Genomic DNA, 13,645 nt, shown 5'->3' with positions numbered 1-13,645 from the left:
GTGCCCAGCTGAGATACATTTTTTAATAGAGTTTATGAGAGTAGCTTTAGTTTCACGGGAAAATTGCACAAAAGACATCAAGATTTCCCACATACTTCCTGCCCCCACACAAGCATAACTTCCCCATTATCAATATCCTTCACTGGAGTGGTACCTTTGTTATAGTTGATGAACCTCCATTGACATCATTATCACTCTGAGTACATAGTTTACGTTAGGTTCACTCTTGGTGTTGTACACTCTGTGGATTTGGACAAATGTATAATGACGTGTGTCCACCATCATAGTATCATACCTTAACTACCTTAAATCTCTTAGATACTTTTGTTTTGTAAATACAGCCTAGATTATTTCTGTGGCACCCACATTTCTAGGGTACTTATTGACTGTTGCCTTTACTAAATTTGCAGATGGATTGAGTGATGAGAACAATGATGATCGAGTACTAAAATGCTGTCTCCAGCACCAGGAATTATTCCCTTGTTCTTTTGTTATTCTGTGCACGTGAGTTTCATAGTCATTTGACTTTTTATTTTTAAAAAATAAACCAAATAATTAAAAAAAATCATACGGTATCCAGCATACCAAGAATCAAAAACATACATAATTTTCCAAATCTGCCAGTAAGCATACCCACTTGTATCTGACAGTCTCATAAGGTGTGAGCACTAGAGGAATGAGATCTCAACTAGATGAAGTTTCATTTCAGTTTAATTTTTATACGATTCAGAAAACTTGAAAAAGCAGGGGAAAAGGCAACTTAACATCCCTCCAAAATAGTTCAAAAATCAGAATCTGACAGGATGAGACAAGAAATTTATTTACTTACTTATTGGTGAGGTGGAGATAGGGTAGTTTATGTTGGAGTTGTGTGCTGGGTGCCTGTTATAGAGTTGCCTGGCTTGGAGTCCTGATCTATCATTTATCAGCGTTGTGACCCTGGACAAGTTGCTTAACTTAGTTTCCCCATGTGAAATAAACAGGAATAATAATATTACCTGCCTCATGAGATGATTGTATTTAATCTGTTAATATACGTAAATGACTTAGAATAGTGCCTAATATATAGTAAGATCTCAGTAAGAGTTTTCTCCCTCCTTCTTCCTTCCCCCTGCTTCTTCCCTCTCTACTAGTATTTCCGTAACTTAGTTCAAAGATAAAACTAAGATAATGCTAAACAAAATTTTATTCATCTTGTATGACAAAAGGTTCTGAAGGGACAGAAGAGCAATTTTAATTTGCAGTTTTTTTTATCAGTCTACATCATGCTTTGAAACTTGCAGTTTTAATCTGTATTTTATTCACTGCAAAATGGAGTTTTTACAGTTTCATGATCATGCTCAAATTCTTTCTGTGAAATGGAGCTATTATAGAAATCAGTAGCCCTAACATGTTTCTTACAAACATTCTGGTTAGTGTTATTATTTTAGCTATCTTCAAAGATAATGTGATTCCTTTTGCTATTAAAGGAAATATTGGAGCTTTCTATCTATAGGTTTTAAATTATATTTTGATCTAGGACATATTACTTTGGAGTTTGTTGAAGGCTGAAATAGAATTAATATATAAATCATTTTGAATTTGAGATAAATTTGAGAAGTAATTCTTTGTTATGTAATTTTTTTTTAGTTCAGCTTAGAATGAAAATTAAATTGACAAAACTTCATCAATTCTCCATTATTTATACATTCACTGCTTTTTTTTGGGATTAACGGATATACTATTTTTTAGTGACTAAAAATTTATAGCCAAACCTTGCTTTTAATTCTGGCATAGTCGTGTTCCAAGTGGTGAGCCTGTTTTTCTCTCTCTCTTTTTTTGGTTGGTTTGTATGCATTTTCTTTAAATAGTGATAATCATGTGTATTGTATAAGTCATACCTACTATTGTGAGGACATTTATATTACTTAAAATGGATGATGATAATGTCAATTGATAGTGATAATAATCGGAAAAACTTTTATAAAACTTATATACTATGCATCATTCTAAGTGCTTACATTTACAGTCCTAAGTCTGGGCCAGCAACACAATTAATATCTCCAATCCATATTGCTTTTCTAAACTCCAGGCTAATATATTCAACTATTTATTTGATATCTCTTGGATGTTTCATAGACATCTGAAACCTATCATCTCCTTAAATGAACTCTTGAGTTTTTCTTCTCAACTCTTCTACACCTGAATAAAAAGGGTCACCTCCCACCCATTTGCTAAAGCCAGAAACCAGGGAGTAAATTTTGATACCTGCCTTTTCTTCATGATCTATATACAGTGAATTAGCCAGTCCTGTGTGGTCTTCTTTAATTTTATTTTTTAGAAGCAGGGTCTGGCTATGTTGCCCAGGCTGGTCTCAAACTCCTGGGCTCAAGCGATCCTCCTTCCTCAGCCCCTGAGTAGCTGAGGAAATGCACAAATCTAAACTATACAATGTTGACAAATGGATGCACTGGTGTAGCTCACATCCTGTTAATATATAGAACACGTCTGTAACTCCTCTCTCTCTTTTTTTTTTTTTTTTTTTTTTGAGACAGAGTCTCACTGTGTCACCCAGGCTGGAGTACAGTGGCGCCATCTCGGCTCACTGCAGTCTCTGCCTCTCAGGTTCAAGCGATTCTCCTGTCTCAGCCTCCCAAGAAGCTGGGATTACAGGCGAGTGCCACCACACCTGACTAATTTTTTGTATTTTTAGTAGAGATGGGGTTTCGCCATATTGGTCAGGCTGGTCTCAAACTCCTGACCTCAGATGATCCAGCCACCTCGGCCTCCCAAAGTGCTGGAATTACAGGTATGAGCCACCGCGCCTGGCCCAGAAAATACTCTCTTGCCCTTTTGTGCTCTTTTTTTCTTGTTTCTTAAGGTGGAAACTTAGATCACTTATTTGGTACTGCTATAAATGTCTTCTAAGCACTTCTGCAGTTGTATCCCACAAACTTTAATATGTTGTGTTTTCCTTTTCATTCTATTCAATATACTTTATAATTTCCCTTGTGACTGTTTCTCTGACCCATAGGTTATTTAGACGTTTGTTGCCTAATTCTAAGTATTTGCAAAATTTTCAGATACTTGTTTTTTTTTTTTTTTTTACTGAATTGTAGTTTAATTTCTTTGTGAATTGAGAACATAATTTACATGATTTCTGTTCTTTTAAATTTGTTAAAGTTCATTTTGTGGCCAAGAATATGGTCTGTTTTAGTGAATGTTTTCTGTGTATTTGAACAGAATGTGTATTCTGCCCTTATGGGTGGAGTATTCTATAAATTTCAATTAGGTCAGGTTGGTTGATAGTATTCTTCAGGTCTTCTGTAACCTTACTGGCCTACTTTTTCTTTTCTTTTCTTTTTTCTTTCCTTTTTTTTTTTTTTTTTTTTTTTTTTTTTGGTGATGGAGTCTCACTCTGTCGCCAGGCTGGAGTGAAGTGGTGCAATCTTGGCTCACTGCAGCCTCTGCCTCCCGGGTTCAAGCAATTCTCCTGCCTCAGCCTCTGGAGTAGCTGAGACTACAGTTGCACACTGCCACGCCTGGATAATTTTTGTATTTTTAGTAGAGACAAGGTTTCACCATGTTGGCCAGGATGATCTTGATCTCCTGACCTCGTGATCCTCCCGCCTCGGCCTCCCAAAGTGCTGGATTACAGGCATGAGCCACCTTGCCCAGGCTGGTCGCCTACTTTTTCTATGATGACTGCAAAAGAGCTCTTGAAATCTCCAACTATAATTGTGGATTTGTCTGTTTCTCCTTTCAGTTCTATTTGTTTTGCTTCATGTATTGTGAAAGCCACTAAAGCTATGGCTTTCTGTTGTGGTAAAGCCATTGATGAATTGGAGAATTCCCTCAGGCAAAAAGATAGAAACTTGTAGTGAGATGCATATACATCTAAGATTGTTTATGCTTGTCTTCTTGGAGAATTGCTTCTTTTATAATTACATAATGTCCTTTTTGGTTCTGACATTGTTCCTGGTTCTAAAGTCTTCTTTGTCTAGTATGAATGCAACTATTCCAACTTTCTTTTGCTTAGTATTTATGTGGTGTATCTTTCTGTATCCTTTTACTTTTAGCCCCTCTATGCCTGTATATTTAAAGTAATTTTCTTGTAGATATCATATAGTTGGTTCTTTTTTGACCAATCTGACAATTTCTGTCTTTTAAGTGTTAAATTTAGACCATGCACATTTAATTTGTTGGATTAAAATCTACCATTTTGCAAATTATTTTCTGTTTGTTTTATTCCATCTGTGCTTTTTTTCCTCTTTCTCTTTTCGATTAATTGTGCATTTTTAATGATACCATTTTGTCCCCATTATTTACTTATTTATACTTTTTTGAAAAAACTTTTTATGGTTGTTTTAGTGTTTACAATATACAGCTTTACTTATTAAAGCCTACCTTCAAATATTGTACTGCTTCACAGGTACCATAAGGATATTGCTGTTGTATATATTGTCCCATAGCTCTTGGATACTTTTTTTTTTAAAAAAAGTCTTTTATTATCTTTTTGTTTCAGTTTGGGTAATTTCTTTTGACTTCCCTTCAAGTTTGTTGATTCTTTCCTTGCCTTTGTCAAGTCTATTGACAAGCCTGTTCAAGGCATTCTGCATTTTTGTTACTATGTTTTTTATTGCTAGCATTTCCATTTTATTCTTATGGTTTTCATCTCTGTGAAACTGCTTGATTTTCCTTTCTTCCACCTTTTCCATTAGAGCCTTTAACATATTAATAAAAATTACTTTAAATTTGCTGTCAGATAGCTTCAGTATCTGTGTTGTTCAAGTCTAGTTCTGTTGATTACTTTGACTCTTGGCAGTATGTTGTTTTTCTCTGGGCATACTTTATATGCAGATTTTGGGGCTCACTTGCTCTGTGGTTTCTTTTCTTCAGTTTCTCCCTTAACTTCCTTTTTTTAAAAATTATTATTATACTTTCAGTTCTGGGATACATATGCAGAACGTGCAGGTTTGTTACATAGGTACACACGTGCCATGGTGATTTGCTGCACCCATCAACCTGTTATCTGCATGAAGTATTTCTCCTAATGCTATCCTTCCCCTATCCCTCAACCACCCAACAGGCCCCGGTGTGTGGTGTTCCCCTCCCTGTGTCCATGTGTTCTCATTGTTCAACTCCCACTTATGAGTGAGGATATGCAGTGTGTGGTTTTCTGTTCTTGTGTTAGTTTGCTGAGGATGATGGCTTCCACCATCATCCATGTCCCTGCAAAGGACATGAACTCATCCTTTTTTATGGCTGCATAGTATTCCATGGTGTATATGTGCCACATTTTCTTAATCCAGTCTATCACTGATGGACATTTGGGTTGGTTCCAAGTCTTTGCTATTGAGAATAGTGCTGCAATGAACATACGTGTGCATGTGTCTTTATAGTAGCATGACTTATAATCCTTTGGGTATATACCCAGTAATGGGATTGCTGGGTCAAATGGTATTTCTGGTTCTAGATGCATGAGGAATCACCACACTGTCTTCCACAGTGGTGAACTAATTTACACTCCCACCAACAGTGTAAAAGTGTTCCTATTTCTCCACATTCTCTCCAGCATCTGCTGTTTCTTGACTTTTTAGTGATTGCCATTCTAACTGGCATGAGATGGTATCTCACTGTGGTTTTGATTTGCATTTCTCTAATAACCAGTAATGATGAGCTTTTTTTCCATATGTTTGTTAACGCATAAACGTCTTCTTTTGAGAAGTGTCTGTTCATATCATTTGCCCACTTTTTGATGGGGTTGTTTTTTTCTTGTAAATTTGTTTAAGGTCTTTGTCGATTCTGGATATTAGCCCTTTGTCAAATGATAGGTTGCAAAAATTTTCTCGCATTCTGTAGGTTGCCTGTTAACCCTGATGATAGTTTCTTTTGCTGTGCAGAAGCCCTTTAGTTTAATTAGATCCCATTTGTCAGTTTTGGCTTTTGTTGCCATTGCTTTTGGTGTTTTAGTCATAAAGTCTTTGCCCATGCGTATGTCTTGAATGGTATTGCCTAGGTTTTCTTCTAGGGTTTTTATGGTTTTAGGTCTTACATTTAAGTTTTTAATCCATCTTGAGTTAATTTTTGTATAAGGTGTAAGGAAGGGTTCCAGTTTCAGTTTTCTGCGTATGGCTAGCCAGTTTTCCCAACACCATTTATTATATAGGGAATCCTCTCCCCATTGCCTGTTTTTGCCAGGTTTGTCAAAGATCAGATGGTGGTAGATGTTATTTCTGAGGCCTCTCTTCTGTTCCATTGGTCTATATCTCTGTTTTGGTACCAGTACCATACTGTTTTTGTTACTGTAGCCTTGTAGTAGAGTTTGAAGTCAGGTAGCGTGATGCCTCCAGCTTTGTTCTTTTTGCTTAGGATTGTCTTGGCTATACGGGCTCTTTCTTTGCTCCTTATGAAACTTAAAGTAGTTTTTCTAATTCTGTGAAGAAAGCCAATGGTAGCTTGATCAGGATAGCATTGAATCAATAAATTACTTTGGGCATTGTGGCCATTTTCACAATATTGATTCTTCCTATCCATGAGCATGGAATGTTTTTCCATTTGTTTGTGTCGTCTCTTATTTCCTTGAGCAGTGGTTTGTAGTTCTCCTTAAAGAGGTCCTTCGCATCCCTTGTAAGTTGTACTCCTAGGTATTTTATTGTCTTTGTAGCAATTGTGAATGGGAGTTCACTCATGATTTGGCTCGCTGTTTATCGTTTGTTGGTGTATAGGAATGCTTGTGATTTTTGCACATTGATTTTGTATCCTGAGACTTTAGAAAATATTTATATATTTAGAAAATATACAATCATGTCATCTGCAAACAGACAATTTGACTTCTTCTCTTTGTATTTGAATACCCTTTATTTCTTTCTGTTGTCTGATTGCCCTGGCCAGAACTTCCAATACTGTGTTGAATAGGAGTGGAGAGAGAGGGCATCCTTGTCTTGTGCTGGTTTTCAAAGGCAGTGCTTCCAGCTTTTGCCCATTCAGTGTCGTATTGGCTGTGGGTTTGTCATAAATAGCTCTTAATATTTTGAGATACATTCCATCTCAAACTCGTTCGACTGAGTTTATTATTTTTGTCATGAAGGGGTGTTGCATTTTATTGAAGGCCTTTTCTACATCTATTGAGATAATCATGTGGTTTTGTCATTGGTTCTGTTTATGTGATGGATTACATTGATTGATTTGCATATGTTGAACCAGCCTTGCATCCCAGGGATGAAGCCGACTTAATCGTGGTGGATAAGCTTTTGATGTGCTGCTGGATTTGGTTTGCTAGTATTTTATTGAGAGGATTTTTGCATTGATGTTCATTGGGGATATTTGTCTGAAATTTTCTTTTTTGTTGTGTCTCTGCCAGCTTTTGGTATCAGGATGATGCTGGCCTCATGCGTTAGGGAGGAGTCCCTCTTTTTCTATTGTTTGTAATAGTTTCAGAAGAAATGGTGCCAGCTTCTCTTTGTTCCTCTAGTAGAATTTGGCTGTGAATCTATCTGGTCCTGGACTTTTTTGATTGGTAAGCTATTAATTGCTGCCTCAATTTCAGAACTTGTTATTGGTCTATTCAGGGATTCAGCTTCTTCCTGATTTAGACTTGGGAGGGTGTACGTGTCCAGGAATTTCTCCATTTTTTCTGGATTTTTCTAGTATATTTGCGTAAAGGTGTTTATAGTATTCTCTGATGGTAGTTTGTATTTCTGTGGAACGGGTGGTGATATCCCCTTTATCATTTTTTTATTGTCTCTCTTTTCTTCTTTATTAGTCTGGCTAGCAGTCTGTCTATTTTGTTGATCTTTCAAAAAACCAGCTCCTGGATTCATTGAGTTTTTGAAGGGTTTTTTGTGTCTCTATCTCCTTCACTTCTGCTGTGATCTTTGTTATTTCTTTTCTTCTGCTAGCTTTTGAATTTGTTTGCTCTTGTTTCTCTACTTCTTTTCATTGTGATGTTAGGGTGTCAATTTTAGATCTTTCCTGCTTTCTCCTGTGTACGTTTAGTGCTATAAATTTCCCTCTAAACACTGCTTTAGCTGTGTCCCAGAGATTCTGTAACGTTGTGTCTTTGTTCTCACTGGTTTCAAAGAACTTATTTATTTCTGCCTTCATTTCGTTATTTACCCAGTAGTCATCCAGGAGCAGGTTGTTCAGTTTCCATGATGTTGTGTGGTTTTGAGTGAGTTTCTTAATCCTGAGTTCTAATTTGATTGCACTGTGGTCTGAGAGACTTGTTTGTTATGATTTACATTCTTTTGCATTTGCTGAGGAGTGTTTTACTTCAAATTATGTGGTCGGTTTTAGAATAAGTGCAATGTGCTGAGAAGAATGTATATTCTGTTGATTTGGGGTGGAGAGTTCTGTCTATTAGGTCCACCTGGTCCAGAGCTGAGTTCAAGTCCTGGATATCCTTGTTAGTTTTCTGTCTTGTTGATCTGTCTAATATTGACAGTGGGGTGTTAAAGTCTCCCATTATTATTGTGTCGGGAGTCTATGTCTCTGTGTAGGTCTCTAAGAACTTGCTTTATGAATCTGCTGCTCCTGTATTGGGTGCATATATATTTAGGAAAGTTAGCTCTTCTTGTTGCATTGATTCTTTACCATTAAGTAATGCCTTTCTTTGTCTCTTTTGATCTCTGTTTAAAGTCTGTTTTATCAGAGACCAGGATTGCAACCCCTGCTTTTTTTTTTTTTTGCTTTCCATTTGCTTTGTAAATATTCCTCCATCCCTTTATTTTGAGCCTATGTGTGTCTTTTCACATGAGATTGGGCTCCTGAATACGGCACACTGATGGGTCTTGACTCTTTATCCAGTTTGCTCTGTGTCTTTTAATTGGGGCATTTACCTCGTTTACATTTTTTTTTTTTTTTTGAGACGAGTCTCGCTCTGTCATCCAGCCTGGAGTGCAGTGGTGAGATCTCAGCTCACTGCAGCCTCCACCTCCTGGGTTCATGCGATTCTCCTGCCTCAGCCTCCTGAGTAGCTGGGATTATAGGCACACGCCACCACGCCTGGCTAATTTTTGTATTTTTAGTAGAGACGGTATTTCACCATGTTGGTCAGGCTGGTCTGGAACTCCTGACCTCGTGATCCACCTGCCTTGGCCTCCCAAAGTGCTGGGATTACAGGCATGAGCCACCACGCCTGGCCTAGCCCATTTACATTTAAGGTTAATATTGTTATGTGTGAATTTGATTCTGTCATTATGATGCTAGCTGGTTATTTTGCCCATTAGTTGATGCAGTTTCTTCATAGTGTTGATAGTCTTTTTAGTTTGGTATGTTTTTGCAGTGGCTGGTACTGGTTGTTCCTTTCCATATTTAGTGCTTCCTTCAGGACCTCTTGTAAGGGAGGCCTGGTGGTGACAGAATCTCACAGCATTTGCTTGTCTGTAAAGGATTTTATTTCCCCTTCCCTTATGAAGCTTAGTTTGGCTGGATATGAAAGTCTGGATTGAAAATTCTTTAAGATTGTTGAATACTGGCCCCCACTCTCTTCTGGCTTGTAGGGTTTCTGCCGAGAGATCTGCTGTTAGTCTGATGGGCTTCCCTTTGTGGGTAACCCGACTTTTCTCTCTGGCTGCCCTTAACATTTTTTCCTTCATTTCAACCTTGGTGAATGTGACAATTATGTGTCTTGGGGTTGCTCTTCTTGAGGAGTATCTTTGTGATGTTCTCTGTATTTTCTGAATTTGAATGCTGGCCTGTCTTGCTAGGTTGGGGAAGTTCTCCTGGATAATATCCTGTAGAGTGTTTTCCAACTTGGTTCCATTCTCCCTGTCATTTTCAAGTACACCAATCAAGTGTAGGTTTGGTCTTTTCACATAGTCCCATATTTCCTGGAGGCTTTGTTCATTCCTTTTTATTCTTTTTTCTCTAATCTTGTCTTCAGGCTTCATTTCGTTAAGTTAATCTTCAGTTTGTGATATCCTTTCTTCTGCTTGATTGGTTTGGCTATTAATACTTGTGTATGCTTTACGAAGTTCTTGTGCTGTTTTTTTCAGCTCCATTAGGTCATTTATCTTTTTCTCTAAACTGGTTATTATAGTTAGCAATTCCTCTATTATAGTTAGCAATTCAAGGTTCTTAGCTTCCTTGCATTGAGTTAGAACATGCTCGTTTAGCTCAGAGAAGTTTGCTATTACCCACCTTCTGAAGCCTACTTCTGTCAATTCATCAACTCATTCTGTGTCTAGTTTTGTTCCCTTGCTGGTGAGGAGTTGTGATCCTTTGGAGGAGAAAAGGCATTCTGGTTTTGGAATTTTCAGCCTTTTTGAGCTGGTTTTTCCTCATCTTCATGGATTTATCTACCTTTGTTCTTTGATGTTGGTGACCTTCGGATAGGGTTTCTGTGTGGACGCCCTTTTTGTTGATGTTGATGCTACTCCTTTCTGTTGTTGGTTTTCCTTCTAACAGTCAGACCCCTGTGCTGCAGGTCTGCTGGAGTTTGCTGGAGGTCCACTCCAGACCTTGTTTGCCTGGGTATCACCAGCAGAGGCTGCAGAACAGCAAAGATTGCTGCCTGTTCCTTCCTCTGGAAGCTTCGTCCCAGAGGGGCACCCGCCAGATGCCAGCCGGAGCTCTCCTGTATGAGGTGTCTGTCAACCCCTTTTGGGAGGTGTCTCTTAGTTAGAGGGCACGAGGGTCAAGGACCCACTTGAGGAGGCAGTCTGTTTCTTAGCAGAGCTCGAGCGCTGTTCTGGGAGATCCACTGCTCTCTTCAGAGCCGGCAGGCAGGAACGTTTAAGTCTGCTGAAGCTGTGCCCACAGCCGCCGCTTCCCCCAGGTGCTCTGTCCCAGGGAGATAGGAGTTTTTTTTTTTTTTGAGTCAGAGTCTTGCTCTGTCACCCAGGCTGGAGTGCAGTGGCGCAATCTCGGCTCACTGCAAGCTCCGCCTCCTGGGTTCACGCCATTCTCCTGCCTCAGCCTCCCGAGTAGCTGGGACTACAGGCACCCGCCACCACGCCCGGCTAATTTTTTTGTATTTTTAGTAGAGACGGGGTTTCACCATGGTCTCGATCTCCTGACCTCGTGATCCGCCCGCCTCGGCCTCCCAAAGTGCTGGGATTACAAGCGTGAGCCACCGCGCCCGGCCTGGGAGATAGGAGTTTTATCTACAAGCTCCTGAGTGGGGCTGCTGCCTTTCTTTCAGAGATGCCCTGCCCAGAGAGGAGGAATCTAGCGAGGCAGTCTGGCTACAGCGGCTTTGGGGCACTGCGGTGGGCTCTGCCAAGTCTAAACTTCCTGAGGGCTTTGTTTACACTATGAGGGTAAAACTGCCTACTCAAGCTTCAGTAATGGCGATGCCCCTCCCCCCACCAAATTTGAGCCTCTCAGGTTGGCTTCAGACTGCTGTGCTGGCAGTAAGAATTTCAAGCCAGTGGATCTTAGCTTGCTAGGCTTTGTGAGGCTGGGATCCATGGAGCTAGACCACTTGGCTCCGTGACTTCAGCGCCCCCTTCCAGGGGAGTGAATGGTTCTGTCTCGCTGGTGTTCCGGCGCCACTGAGATATGAAAAAAACCTACTGCAGCTAGCTCAGTGTCTGCCTAAATGGCTGCCCAGTTTTTTGCTTGAAACCCAGGGCCCTAGCGATGTAGGCACTCCAGGGAATCTCCTGGTCTACGGGTTGTGAAGACCATGGGAAAAGTGTAGTGTCTGGGCCGGAGTGCACCGTTCCTCAGGGCACAGTCCCTCACAGCTTCCCTTGGCTAGGGGAGGGGGTTCCCTGACCTCTTGCACTTCCTGGGTGGGTGGATGCCCCACTGTGCTTCAGCTTGCCCTCCGAGGGCTGCACCCTTTGTCTAACCAGTCCCAATGAGATGAGTCGGGTACCTCAGTTGGAAATGCAGAAATCACTTGCCTTCTGCGTTGATCTCGCTAGGAGCTGCAGACTGGAGCTGTTCCTATTCAGGCGTCTTGCCAGCTGCCAACCTAGAGCACTCTCTCCCTTAACTTTCCAGCTGCCCTGGTCAACCTTGAACATGGTTCTTTGACATTTCAAGCCACTAATACTTGTCACACTTGATGAATTGGGAAATGCCCTCAGGTAAAAAGAGACTTGTAGTTCTCGCTATGCATTTTCTGTGTCTTCAGGGTAGACTCCCACTCCAGCTTCTGCCTACATTCTGTTGCTCTCTAGTGCCTTCAAATAGTTAATATATATATATATTTTGGTTTAGATTTTATAATTCTCATTCATAGTAGGGTTAGTGTGACCATACTACTCTGCCATTAACAGAAGCTGGAAGCCTACTGGCCTCTGGAACAATTTAATAAACACAGATATGATCATGTCATTCCCCACTGAAGCCCTTAAATTTCCTGTTTTTTAATGCCCTTGTCTTTCTCTGTAACCTCATAAACTGGTCTCATGCACTATGTTCTAATCATATTGACTTCTTTCAGCAAACAGCAAATTTGTGCTATTTGTCTTATGCTTAATCTGAGTAAATTTGTACTTGTCTGCCTACTGTAAATTATTTCTCATACATAGCTCTCTGTTTATTTCTCTTTGGATAATCACATTCCTGTATTCAAATCCAGCTCCCACTTACTGGGTATAACTTTGGACAAGTTACTTAACCTCTTTATACCTCAATTCCCCGTCTGTGAAATGGGGGTAAAGTTAATACTACTCCTACCTCAGAAGTTTGTTGTAGGATTAAATAGATATATATATATATAAAGCACTTTAGAATGGTGCCTAGTACCCAAAGCTGATATTTTTTAAAACGAGTTGTTATTCTTTCTTAAGGTATAGGCTGAGAATCACTTGCCTCTGACTAGATCTCATGTGTTTTTATTTGCCATGTGGTTTACCTTATAAAAAATATTTTTTCCTCCTAATCCCAACCTCCCAACTTTAGGGATGATAGAAACTTAAGAAACAAAGGCCTAATAAGTGGTGTGAAGTCACTCAGTAAAGAAGAATTGAGTGCAGAGTTATTACACTTATCTCTGAACACAGATGTGTGTCATCAGCCTTGTATTCCTAAGCAACAGTTGAAAGCAGGTATTTTTACTATAAATAATTAGAGATATATCTTATTTTATACATTAAGATTATTTATAACATTAGAATCAATGGTAAATTTTTATTTGTACATTTAAAATAACATCGTTTGGAATACTTGCTGGCATGTAAATCATTGAATAAATGGAAGTTATGATGGTAATCCAAAAGAAAACATAACATTATTACCTTCTATATGTACTTTTACAAATTAATTTGATGTTTTTGTGCACGCTTACATACATTTTTACATTATAATCACTGTGTACATGCTAATTTGTACCTTGCAGAGTGTACCTTTATTTTTCACCTTCATTTTCTTCAAGTGAAACAGAGTATTCCTTTTAAATTAATAGCAGTTATAGGAGATATTTAGTTGACATAGAGATAATTTTTTAGTTTCTTTTTTAAGTTGGTTTTCTATTTATAACCTTCTATTAATATGATAAAAACTCAGCTAGCAATAGAGAAACTTGTTGGAATCTAGTAATAGTTTTCTTTTTAAAAATTTTAAACCAATAAGTAAGAAGTAACAGGCCGGGCGCACTGGCTCACACCTGTAATCCCAGCACTTTGGGAGGCCGAGGTGGGTGGATCACCTGAGGAGTTCGAGACCAGCCTGGCCAACATGGGGAAACCCTGTCTGTACTAAAAATACA

At 39.2% G+C, this 13,645-nt stretch overlaps 1 protein-coding gene across 13 annotated transcripts in view; it reads left to right on the top strand.

The window, feature by feature from the left end:
- Positions 1–13,645, top strand: part of SWT1 (SWT1 RNA endoribonuclease homolog) — a 128,476-nt gene that overhangs the window by 33,295 nt on the left and 81,536 nt on the right. For all 13 annotated transcript variants that reach the window (XR_010114739.1, XM_055235284.2, XM_063613763.1 and 10 more), the window contains 2 exons: positions 411–504; positions 12,841–12,986. Coding sequence is in view for 12 of the 13 variants with exons in the window: in XM_055235284.2 (XP_055091259.1) it covers positions 411–504; positions 12,841–12,986 (240 nt within the window). In the remaining variant the exon portion in view is untranslated. The remainder of the gene's footprint in view (positions 1–410; positions 505–12,840; positions 12,987–13,645) is intronic.

This window comes from Symphalangus syndactylus, chromosome 19 (assembly GCF_028878055.3).
Source record: "Symphalangus syndactylus isolate Jambi chromosome 19, NHGRI_mSymSyn1-v2.1_pri, whole genome shotgun sequence".
Lineage (NCBI taxonomy): Eukaryota > Metazoa > Chordata > Mammalia > Primates > Hylobatidae > Symphalangus > Symphalangus syndactylus.
The sequence above is the reverse complement of the archived record's forward strand: the minus strand, read 5'-3'. Positions and strand labels throughout refer to the sequence as shown.